General features: G+C 45.5%; 1 protein-coding gene across 1 annotated transcript in view; it reads left to right on the forward strand.

Annotated features, from left to right (window-relative positions):
- The window catches only part of cetp (cholesteryl ester transfer protein, plasma), a 34,207-nt gene extending 26,091 nt beyond the window's left edge, over positions 1-8,116 (forward strand). Inside the window, exons 12-16 of the mRNA XM_067997774.1 lie at positions 4,813-4,880; positions 4,989-5,031; positions 6,349-6,418; positions 7,606-7,691; positions 7,785-8,116. Of these exons, the coding sequence (XP_067853875.1) occupies positions 4,813-4,880; positions 4,989-5,031; positions 6,349-6,418; positions 7,606-7,691; positions 7,785-7,868 (351 nt within the window). The 3' untranslated portion in view covers positions 7,869-8,116. The remainder of the gene's footprint in view (positions 1-4,812; positions 4,881-4,988; positions 5,032-6,348; positions 6,419-7,605; positions 7,692-7,784) is intronic.
- The last annotated feature ends 4,804 nt before the right edge of the window (positions 8,117-12,920 follow it).

Below are 12,920 nucleotides of genomic sequence, written 5' to 3' on the forward strand. Positions count from 1 at the left end.
AGCTTTGATCTGATCCGTTGGTTGTGGAATCGCTTAGCTCTGTCTATAGCATGTTGCTTCAGCTGTTTAGCATGCATGTAGTCCTGAGTTGTAGCTTCACCAGGTTGGTACCTCATTTTTAGGTACGCCTGGTGCTGCTCCTGGCATTCTCTTCTACACTCCTCATTGAACCAGGGTTGATCCCCTGGCTTGTTGGTAATGGTAGATTGAGGAATATGCCGGGCCATGAGGTTACAGATTGTGGTGGAATACAATTCTGCTGCTGCTGATGGCTCACAGCGCCTCATGGATGCCCAATTTTGAGCTGCTCGATCCATTCTGAATCTATCCCATTTAGCACGGTGGTAGTGCCACACAACACGTTGGATGGTGTCCTCAGTGCGAAGACGGGACTTCATCTCCACGAGGACTGTGCGGTGGTCACTCCTACCAATACTGTCATGGACAGATGCATTTGCGACAGGTAGATTGGTGAGGACGAGGTCAAGTAAGTTTTTCCCTCGTGTTGGTTCGCTCACCACCTGCCGCAGGCCCAGTCTAGCAGCTATGTCCTTCAGGACTCGGCCAGCTCGGTCAGTAGTGGTGCTACCGAGCCACTCTTGGTGATGGACATTGAAGTCCCCCACCCAGAGTACATTTTGTGCCCTTGCTACCCTCAGTGCTTCCTCCAAGTGGTGCTCAACATGGAGGAGGACTGATTCATCAGCTGAGGGAGGACGGTAGGTGGTAATCAGCAGGAGGTTTCCTTGCCCATGTTTGACCTGATGCCATGAGATTTCATGGGGTCCAGAGTCAATGTTGAGGACTCCCAGGGCCACTCCCTCCTAACTGTATATCACTGTACCGCCACCTCTGGTGGGTCTGTCCTGCCGGTGGGACAGGACGTACCCAGGGATGGTGACGGAAGAGTCTGGGACGTTGGCTGAAAGATATGATTCTGTAAGTATGGCTATGTCAGGCTGTTGCTTGACCAGTCTGTGGGACAGCTCTCCCAATTTTGGCACAAGTCCCCAGATGTTAGTAAGGAGGACCTTGCAGGGTCGACTGGGCTTGGTGTTTTGCCGTTGTCGTGTCCGGTGCCCAGTGGTCCGATGCCGGGTGGTCCGTCCGGTTTTATTCTTATTATGACTTTTCGTAGCGAGATTTTACAACTGAGTGGCTTGCTGGGCCATTTCAGAGGGCAATTAAGAATCAACCACATTGCTGTGGGTCTGGAGTCACATATAGGCCAGACCGGGTAAGGACGGCAGGTTTCCTTCCCTGAAGGGCATTAGTGAACCAGATGGGTTTTTATGACAATCTGGTAGTTTCATGGCCATCATCACCGATACTAGTATTTTAATTCCAGATTTTTATTTAATTAATTGAATTTAATTAATTGAATTTAAATTCGCCAGCTGCCGTGGCAGGATTTGAACTCATGACTCTGGATTTTAGTCCAGGTCTCTGGATTACTAGCCCAGTAACATAACCACTATGCTACCGTACCCACAATTAACCACCAATTTCCTCTCCCCTTGCCGTGGCAAATAATGAACGTTCCACTGTGTTTATCTGCAGACCAAGTTTTTATTTTTCTGCCCTCTGCAGTTACCTGACTCCCACAGTGTCAGGTGTCAAAACTGGGGGGCAGCTGATGTCTATTTGTGGCCTTGCTGTGCTAACTTGTTCCAGTTTTGATGTCAATCCAGAGACATCAGCCGTGCTGAATTTTTACATTCCTGTTTCCTTTAGATCAATGTCTGGAACCAAGAAAGTCACCAACCCTCACTACCATAGTGAAAAGGTGCTACAGTTATGTATTTGCCACCTCATTGTATGGAGGTACACTTTACATTCTCTCCTCTCTCCCCACAGCAGTTGGTGCCTTTTGGAAAAATTGCTGCTCTGAGAATGTGTGGGTTAGTTTCCTTGTCCCATGAGCTCTCATTTGCATTACTGTAACATTGTTCTACTTCAAACTCCTGACCACAACAGGGTTCAGATACGGTGGTATATTTACATAAAATATAGGGTGGAGATTCCGATTGGCAAAGTTCACATAAAAATAGTGCTTCAGGATGAGTGTCTGTATGGGAACTTCACAGATCAGAATTTCAACCTTTTTACATTTCTGTTTCTAGCTCATTTTTTGCATAGGGTATTTGCATGAAGCCTTTTAAGGAGTCAGTGTTTGAACCTCCCAGTTCTGTACAATTCTTCACTAGACAACAGCGCCCTCTGTAGGACAGTATGGCCTGTAAGTCTATTAATATTTAAATCGTGTTGAAGTATCTCCGAAGGATGATTATGAATTGGGGAGTTATCCAGCCCGTGATTCTGATGTTTAACGTCATGTTTCATCAAGTACCTCAGCCTGCAGCGATACCAAAAACCTAAAAATTGGGAAGACCAATTGTCTTTGGTCTCTGCCACAAAGTCCTTCCCCTAGCCACCAACTCTTTCCCCTAGCCACCAACTCTTTCCCCTAGCCACCAACTCTTTCCCCTAGCCACCAACTCTTTCCCCTAGCCACCAACTCTTTCCCCTAGCCACCAACTCTTTCCCCTAGCCACCAACTCTTTCCCCTAGCCACCAACTCTTTCCCCTAGCCACCAACTCTATCCCCTAGCCACCAACTCTTTCCCCTAGCCACCAACTCTTTCCCCTAGCCACCAACTCTTTCCCCTAGCCACCAACTCTATCCCTCTTCCTGGCCACTGTCTGAGAGACTGAACCAGATCATTTGCAACCTTGGCATCCTATTTGCACCTGAAATGAGCTTCCGACCACATATCCCCTCTATCACCAAGACCGCCTACTTCCACCTCCGTAACATCGCCCGTCTCTGCCCCTACCTCATCTCATCTGCTGCTGAAACCCTCATCCATGATTTTGTTACCTCTAGACTCAACTATTCCAATGCTCTCCTGGCCGGCCTCCTATCTTCCACCCTCCATAAACTTGAGCTTATCCAAAACTCTACTGCCCGTATCCTAACTCGCACCAAGTCCCGTTCACCCATCACCCCTGTGCTCACTGACCTACATTGGCTCCCAGTCCGGGAATGCCTCTATTTTAAAATTCTCATCCTTGTTTTCAAATCCTTCCATGGCTTCGCCCCTCCCTAGCTCTGTAACCTCCTCCAGCCCTACAACCCTCAGAGATCTCTGTGCTCCTCCAATTCTTGCCTCTTGTGCATCCCCAATTTTAATCGTTGCACCATTGGCGGCCGTGCCTTCAGTTGCCTAGGCCCTAAGCTCTGGAATTCCCTCCCTGAACCTCTCTGCCTCTCTACCTCTCCTCCTTTAAGACGCTCCTTAAAACCTACCTCTTTGACCAAACTTTTGGTCGCCTGTCCTAATATCACCTTATGTGGCTCGGTGTCAAATTTTGTTTGATAACGCTCCTGTGAAGTGCTTTGGGATGTTTTACTATGTTAAAAGTGCTATATAAATGCAAGTTGTTGTTGAATATGAAGTTTGTCTTACAGTTCCCTCCCAATGGATCAGTTTGGCACATAGGAGGCCATTTGGCCCATTGTGCTTGTGCAGGCACTTTGAAAGAGCTATCCAATTAGACCCACTCCCCTATTCTTTCCTCATAGCCCTGTAAATTTTTCCACTTTAAGTTTTCCACTTGGGGAAAGAGCAGGGGAGTGGGCCCAATTGGATAGCTCTTTCAAAGAGCCAGCACAGGCATGATGGGCTGAATGGCCTCCTTCTGTGCTGCACCATACTATGAAACTATGAAGTATTTATCCAATTCCCTTTTGAAAGTTATTATTGGATCTGCTTCCACCTTTCAGGCAATGCGTTCCAGATCATTACAGCTCGCTGCGTAAAAAATATTTTCCTCATGTCACCTTTTTTTGCCAATAAATCTGTGTCCTCTGGTTACGGACCCTCTGCCACTGGAAACAGTTTCTCCTTATTCACTCTATCTAAACCCTTTATGATTTTTAACATGTCTATTAAATCTCCTCTTAACCTTCTCTACTCTAAGGAGTAAATCTCCTCTGCACCCTCTCTAAGGCCTTGACATCCTTCCTAAAGTGTAGTGCCCAGAATTAGACACAATACTCCAGCTGGGGCCTAACCAGTGATTTATAAAAGTTTAGCTTTTGCTTTTGTATCTGTGCCTCTATTTATAAAGCTTAGGGTCCCGTATGCCTTTTTAACAGCCTTCACAACTTGTCCTGCCTCCTTCAAAGACTTGTGTACATACACCCCCAGGTCTCTCTGTTCCTGCACCACTTTTATAATTGTACCATTTAGTTTATATTGCCTCTCCTCATTCTTCCTACCAAAATGAATCACTTCACACTTCTCTGCATTAAATTTCATCTGCCATGCGTTTGTTGCACCCGTGCTTGTGATGTACTTTCAACCTACTGATTTCCTACCCCATCCCCTCTATTTCTGTCACTTTTGATCTCGGTGTCTATACATCTACTGTAGGATGTGGCCTACTCCCAGACCTCTACCAATGCCCCCCTGAGCTGGCTGTGTATGGGAGCCTGACTCTGTCACTGCTTTTCCTCCTTCAGTGTTGTGGAAAAGCCTAGAATCCAGTTAATGACTCCTCGCAGTAGCACAGTAAAAATCTGGAACCCACAAAGGACCAAATGCTGTGTGGGCACAGGATGCCACTTACTGTCAGCCTGGAAACACAGGTGCATCACCTGGTCCTCTGCGGGACCAGGTCTGGTGTGAGTGGAGAGGGCGTGAATCCAGGCCTCTAGTTCAGTAATAGTTAACATTTGTCTGTGATGTTCCAATTTAAAGCCATAATTGATTTTTTTTTAAAAAAGCTTCCTCCTATTACCCTTAGGATGCTGAAACCACTGTCCATGCATCTTATGCAGACAGGAAAATCCACCTGCAGCCCTCTTCTAATCTGTAAGTGCCTCGGTCAGTACACAACAATTATTTGGATTTTCTTTGCTGATTGTTGTGCATGTTATTATCAAGATTTATTAACCTTTCAAACTGTACATCTCTCCACAGCTGGTCCATCAAAGTTGTAAGGAGTAATCCTGCGATCGCTCTGGTTAGTACATGCAGAATATTTACATCTTTGAAAGCTTGAGTTCTTTCAGCAGGTCCTCAATGCCTCATAAATTGACTTTACCGTTAAAGAGACGCCATCTCCATGAAACAGTATTCGATAAACCGAAGACAAAAATCAGTTGTTTTATTCTGTCATGGTGACCCAGTGATGATAAATGGCACATTATTCTGATGTGATTGTGTTTGATAATGGGGAAAACCCTTTCCGCCTAAGACTTTCAGATGAGGAGTGCAGCTTTTTTAATACTAATGGCAAAAAAATAGTGTCGTCTCCCAAGTTGTTCGGGCGTTGGTTTCTTGTAAGTGAGGTAAACTGAGTTGATTATGGGTGTCGGCCCTACCTAAATTCTAAATTGAGGGGTTTTGATAAGGTGAACAGGGCAAACATATTTTCACTGATCAATAAGTAGAGTGTGTAAATTTACACTTTTTTAACACACTGACTGCAGTGGTTCAAGAAGGCCCACCACCACCTTCTCAAGGGCAAGTAGGGATGGACAATAAATGGCAGTCGTGCCAGCAAACTCACATCTCAAGAATGAATTTTTAAAAATCACCAAAAGAATCAAGGGAGGGTTTAGGAGAATTGTTTTTATACAGAGCGTTATTTTATACATGGAATGCCCTACTAGAAACAGTGGTGGAAGCAGAATCCATAATAGCTTTTAAAAGAGAAGTGGATAAATGTTTTTTTTAAAGTTTAAAGGGCTATGGGGAAAGAGCAGGGCTATGGGATTAGGCGGATAGCTCTTTCAGAGAGCTGGCACAGACACGATGGGCCGAATGGCCTCTTTCTGTGCTGTAATATTCTATGATTCCATTTGTTGGGTCCATGGCTTGAATCAGGCCAGCCTGTCTGAACCAGTTGATGCATGCTCCCACCTGCCTTCCCACTTGAGGGGTGTTTATATACCAGGATTGCAACTTAAAGGAGACACTCAGGTTGCTCTCCATCGACTGCACTCCATAGTATAACCGGTCCCAGCTTCGGGGAACCAACTGCATAGCAGACCCATGAAAACATGGATCACAAAGGTAAAAATAGATCATGGATGTTGAATCCATGTTTTCACTGATTCATCAACCGTATTTCCACAGCCCGTGCTCCACCTTTTTGTGCCTCTTCACAGGGAGAATAAACTAATTCTTCAGCTTGTTCCTGTGTACATTTTGTTTGTAAAAAAATGAATAAATAAAAGGTGCATCAAAACTTTAAATGCAGTTCACTTATGTCGATTTAAGGAACGCGGTGTGGTACTTGGGAATGTTTCAGACTGTGGAAAATTTGTTATTTCAGGATGCGGATAAAGCTAAGCATTATATGGAGGCATTCTTCTCAGCAGGAGGATTGCAGAAGATAATCTCATGTAAGTATATCTGGGGTGGGATGGGGATTGAGCAGAAAAACAAAAACTGTGGGGTAAACCTTGACTGTGTGCGATATAGTGTAAAACGGGTGATAGCGAGTTGGCAGCTCATTTTACATCTCTCCCAATTTTTAATGGGCTGCCGACCCGCTGTTGCCTGTTTTACACTATATCGCAAAGTGTGTTTGTGAGTGAAAGCCAGACATCTTGATATTTAATGTACACCTTGGGATGAATACAAACTAGTCAGGTTCCAAATGGGTCAGATCAGTGCCATTTCAGCTCAAGTTCATCATCTCAATTGGAATGCGGTGCGTAATTTCTTTTAATTTAAGAAACAAACAGTGATCAACCATTGTGAATTAGGCTTTTTTGTCACATGGTTATGACATCAGGTTAAGGAGGGTTTGAGTCTCTTTGACTAGAACATCAGAATCAAAATCCCAGTTTTAGCTAACAAGTACCTGAGGTGCAAATGAGTTCTGTGTTCTTCATATTTTTGTTTTCTCCTCAAGATTCGATGTCTGGTTCCACAGGTCCCATTCCTTGTGTGTGTGCCTCGACATTGAGTACCAATGGTTTTTTGCCCTCTCTGGCACAGAAATTCTGAAGTCAGTTGGAGCACTCCTTTGGTGCCTTAATTGAGGTTTACTAACCCAGCACAGACTGGGGATCAATCCTGGGGCATTCCTCATTTGCATAGCTTTCTACTTTGTTGGGCAGTAAATTGCCATCTCGTGAATCCTCTCCCACCCGTCCCCCAGGTACACATTTATTTTGACTTTAAATTAGCTGTGTAGAATGATGAGCCAATGCTAACAGTGCTATGAGGAGTCTTTCTGTATATTGTTTTGTCGCTGGTTCATAAACAGCTCTATGGTGTAGGGAGAATGATTCCAAGAGATCAAATGTGAAACCTGCATTGTGTAATGCTGCAGTGAATCTCTTAAACCATATAGGTTCAGCTATTAGTAGCCTTTCCTGCCATTGGCAGTTTCACCTTATTAGCACAGGGCTTTGTAGCTTGAATTTACCTACAACTTCAGCAGTAAGTAGGATAAAGCTGTGATCTGAACATGTACCGTTAACCAACAGAATACACTGAGTGTTGATTATCTATTGAGTCTTGGCTACAGCCAGAATGAAGAGGATGAATGAATGTAACTAATATTTCCTTCTTTGAATAGATGTGGAATTTTACATATCGACCCTGCTTGACAAAAAAGGACTGCACTATTTTAACGTTACCAACTCTCTGTTGGAAACAGAAGAGGTAGAGGAAGATTTTAAAATGTCTTTTGTAAAGCATTCTGATCACGGGCGACCGGCAGTGTGACGGAACTCTCTGGTCTTTTCTCTTTTGCAGGGTTACGTGACCATTGCGACAGATTTTGCCTTTCCACGTCAGTTACTAGAGAATTTCCTCCGAAACCTCGCGCCAAGGTCCTAAACCAGGAGAAATGGTGAGGATTGGTTGAATGTGGAGCCAACGATGTGAGAGCTCACATTAGCTTAAAAAAATCTCAATCTTTATACTGAAGATATGGTTCTTCTTTGGGTTTCCCAAATTGATGATTTACTGCTATTACTATGGCACAGTGTGTTGACCTGTATATGTGATTGGCATTTAATTACATATTATACAGAAGGCATTGAATTACTCCAAATCAGACTATAAAATAAAAGTGTTTAATCTTGCATGTTGTCTTTATCCCGTCAGTTATAATCCATGGTTTGATGTCAATCCAATCCTCTGTTACTACTCTTGGGTTCCTGCTGACTCTTGCTCTCTGTGTTCATTCCTTCTCACTAATGAGATTACCCATTTTCAATTTTTTTTTACATAGAATTTACAGTACAGAAACAGGCCATTCGGCCCAACAGGTCTATGCCGGTGTTTCTGCTCCACACGAGCCTCCTCCCTCCTTACTTCATCTCACCCTATCAACATATCCTTCTCATGTGCTTAACTAGCTTCCCCTTAAATGCTATTTGCCTCAACCACTCCTTGTGGTATCAAGTTCCACATTCTAACCGCTCTCTGAGTAAACAAGTTTCTTTTGAATTCCTTATTGGATATATTAGTGACTATCTTATATTTATGTCCCCTAGTTTTGGACTCCTCCACGAGTGGAAACATCTCTACATCTACCCTGTCGAACCCCTTAATAAATTTTAAAGACCTCTATCAGGTCATCCCTCAGCCTTCTCTTTTCTAGTCTGTTCAGTCTTTCCTGATAGTAATAACATTTCAGTTCTGGTATCATCCTTGTAAATCTTTTTTGCACCTTCTCCAGTGCTTTTATATCCTTTTTATAATATGGGGACTAGAACTGTGTGCAGTACTTTAATTTTTCTTATATCCGCAGAGGATTTTAGGTTTTATTCAGAGAAAACGGTGGGGTGGGGGAATGGATGGCAAATTTTCTGGGTGAAATTTGGAATTACAAAAAAACCTCAGTAAACTCTTTTGCACGGTTACTCATCGAGAATACCTACCCATTTTTTTCTTCTATGTTTATGAAGGTGGTGACTTCTGTTGCTAGGAGCTCCATCCAAGTAGCCATTTTAATGTGTTTGCCTAAACATTGAGTTTCAGCAGGTCCTTTAGGCATGGGGGTTTGTCCCAGTCAAACCTGCACTTTCCAGCAGAACCAACTGCACAGGGATCGGGAAGGGATGATTTCGTCCTCCTTCCTCCCTTTTCTCTTCTCCCAGCCTAGGGACACAGTCTAATTGTATTGCCTCCCTACCCCTTACTGACATGGTTGAGGTTAAATAACTCAGTGCAGATCAGGGATGCAGCCCGACACTTTAGGCAAAACGGCAGATGAAATTTAATACAAACGTAAAATGCTACACGGAAGAAAAAATGGGCAACACATGAATGGTGTTGAAACGTCTATGGATGAAGTTGGAAAAAGACCCAAGGAGGCTTGGTAGGCTCAACACTCAATTTGTCCAACCAATGCAGAGTAGTAAACTACAAGGCCAATAAAATGTTAAACTATAGAACCAAAACAGTAGAATACAAGTCAGAGGATGTTGTGACGAAACTGTACAGTGCTGTGGTCAGGTCACACCTTGAGTACTGTGTCCATTTCTGGTCACTGAGTGACAAGGGAGACGTTTAAGACCTGGAAGCTCTGCATAGCGTTACCATGACAATCCCCAGTCTTAAGAGGTCTGAGTTATGAAACTAAACTGGAGGAACTTGGGCTCATCACCATTGACGAGAGAAGTCTTACAGAGGTATACACAATTATAAAACTGGAAAATTACTTTAAAATAAACTGTGCGAGTTGGACAAGGAATCACATGTTTAAACTATAAGAAGGCAAATTTGAGACGGATATCAGGAAGCTCTTCGTCACACAAAGTGACCAATACTCCCAGATAGACGGGTGGAGGCAAAATTCCTGGATCCTTTAAGGATTTATTGGCTATTGCAATGGAGAGTGTTTAGGACCAATCTGGTTGGATGGCCGATATGGCTCTGCCCCTCCCTATCTTGGTAACATCCTCCAACCCTACAATCCCCCCCAAGAACGCTCCATTCCTCTGACTCTGGCCTCTTGTGCACCCCCGCTCCCTTCGTCCCACCATTAGTGGCTGTTCCTTCAGCTATCTAGGACCCACAGTCTGGAATTCCTTCCCTAAAGCCCTCTGCATTTCCAAATCCCTCATCTCCTTTATGAGCCTCCTTAAAAGCCACCTCTTGAGCAAGTTTTTGGTCACCCCTCCTAATATCTCCTTCTTTGGCTTGGCGTCCATTTTTGTCTGATAATGCCTCTGTGAAGCACCTTGAGATGTTTTTCTACGTTAAAGGTGTTATATAGCTGATGCATCAGTCCTCCTCCATGTTGAGCACCACTTGGAGGAAGCACTGAGGGTAGCAAGGGCACAAAATGTACTCTGGGTGGGGGACTTCAATGTCCATCACCAAGAATGGCTCGGTAGCACCACTACTGACCGAGCTGGCAGAGTCCTGAAGGACATAGCTGCTAGACTGGGCCTGCGGCAGGTGGTGAGCGAACCAACACAAGGGAAAAACTTACTTGACCTCGTCCTCACCAATCTACCTGTTGCAAATGCATCTGTCCACGACAGTATTGGTAGGAGTGACCACCGCACAGTCCTCGTGGAGATGAAGTCCCGTCTTCGCACTGAGGACACCATCCAACGTGTTGTGTGGCACTACCACCGTGCTAAATGGGATAGATTCAGAACAGATCTAGCAGCTCAAAACTGGGCATCCATGAGGTGCTGTGGGCCATCAGCAGCAGCAGAATTGTATTCCACCACAATCTGTAACCTCATGGCCCGGCATATTCCTCACTCTACCATTACCAACAAGCCAGGGGATCAACCCTGGTTCAATGAGGAGTGTAGAAGAGAATGCCAGGAGCAGCACCAGGCGTACCTAAAAATGAGGTGCCAACCTGGTGAAGCTACAACTCAGGACTACATGCATGCTAAACAGCTGAAGCAACATGCTATAGACAGAGCTAAGCGATTCCACAACCAACGGATCAGATCAAAGCTCTGCAGTCCTGCCACATCCAGTCGTGAATGGTGGTGGACAATTAAACAACTAACGGGAGGAGGAGGCTCTGCAAACATCCCCATCCTCAATGATGGCGGAGTCCAGCACGTGAGTGCAAAAGACAAGGCTGAAGCATTTGCAACCATCTTCAGCCAGAAGTGCCGAGTGGATGATCCATCTCGGCCTCCTCCCGATATCCCCACCATCACGGAAGCCAGTCTTTGGCCAATTCGATTCACTCCACGTGATATCAAGAAACGGCTGAGTGCACTGGATACAGCAAAGGCTATGGGCCCCGACAACATCCCAGCTGTAGTGCTGAAGACTTGTGCTCCAGAACTTGCTGCGCCTCTAGCCAAGCTGTTCCAGTACAGTTACAACACTGGCATCTACCCGACAATGTGGAAAATTGCCCAGGTATGTCCTGTCCACAAAAAGCAGGACAAATCCAATCTGGCCAATTACCGCCCCATCAGTCTACTCTCAATCATCAGCAAAGTGATGGAAGGTGTCGTCGACAGTGCTATCAAGCGGCACTCACTCACCAATAACCTGCTCACCGATGCTCAGTTTGGGTTCCGCCAGGACCACTCGGCTCCAGACCTCGTTACAGCCTTGGTCCAAACATGGACAAAAGAGCTGAATTCCAGAGGTGAGGTGAGAGTGACTGCCCTTGACATCAAGGCAGCATTTGACTGAGTGTGGCACCAAGGAGCCCTAGTAAAACTGAAGTCAATGGGAATCAGGGGGAAAACTCTCCAGTGGCTGGAGTCATACCTAGCACAAAGGAAGATGGTAGTGGTTGTTGGAGGCCTATCATCTCAGCCCCAGGACATTGCTGCAGGAGTTCCTCAGGGCAGTGTCCTAGGCCCAACCATCTTCAGCTGCTTCATCAATGACCTTCCCTCCATCATAAGGTCAGAAATGGGGATGTTTGCTGATGACTGCACAGTGTTCAGTTCCATTCGCAACCCCTCAAATAATGAAGCAGTCCGAGCCCGCATGCAGCAAGACCTGGACAACATCCAGGCTTGGGCTCATAAGTGGCAAGTAACATTCGCGCCAGATAAGTGCCAGGCAATGACCATCTCCAACAAGAGAGAGTCTAACCACCTCCCCTTGATATTCAACGGCATTACCATCGCCGAATCCCCCACCATCAACATCCTGGGGGTCACCATTGACCAGAAACTTAACTGGACCAGCCATATAAATACTGTGGCTACGAGAGCAGGTCAGAGGCTGGGTATTCTGCGGCGAGTGACTCACCTCCTGACTCCCCAAAGCCTTTCCACCATCTACAAGGCACAAGTCAGCAGTGTGATGGAATACTCTCCACTTGCTTGGATGAGTGCAGCTCCAACAACACTCAAGAAGCTCGACACCATCCAAGATAAGGCAGCCCGCTTGATTGGCACCCCATCCACCACCCTAAACATTCACTCCCTTCACCACCGGTGCACTGTGGCTGCAGTGTGTACCATCCACAGGATGTACTGCAGCAACTCGCCAAGGCTTCTTCGACAGCACCTCCCAAACCCACGACCTCTACCACCTAGAAGGACAAGAGCAGCAGGCACATGGGAACAACACCACCTGCACGTTCCCCTCCAAGTCACACACCATCCCGACTTGGAAATATATCGCCGTTCCTTCATCGTCGCTGGGTCAAAATCCTGGAACTCCCTTCCTAACAGCACTGTGGGAGAACCGTCACCACACGGACTGCAGCGGTTCAAGAAGGCGGCTCACCACCACCTTCTCGAGGGCAATTAGGGATGGGCAATAAATGCTGGCCTCGCCAGCGACGCCCATATCCCGTGAACGAATTTTAAAAATAAATGCAAGTTGTTGCTGGATGAGCTAAGATGAACTGATGACCTAGCTCATCTGTTATTATCTTGTGATCTTATCTCATTATCCTGTCTGTATGTCTCCTGGCCACATGAGCGATCA

Source organism: Heptranchias perlo, chromosome 16 (assembly GCF_035084215.1).
Source record: "Heptranchias perlo isolate sHepPer1 chromosome 16, sHepPer1.hap1, whole genome shotgun sequence".
Classification (NCBI taxonomy): Eukaryota; Metazoa; Chordata; class Chondrichthyes; order Hexanchiformes; family Hexanchidae; genus Heptranchias; species Heptranchias perlo.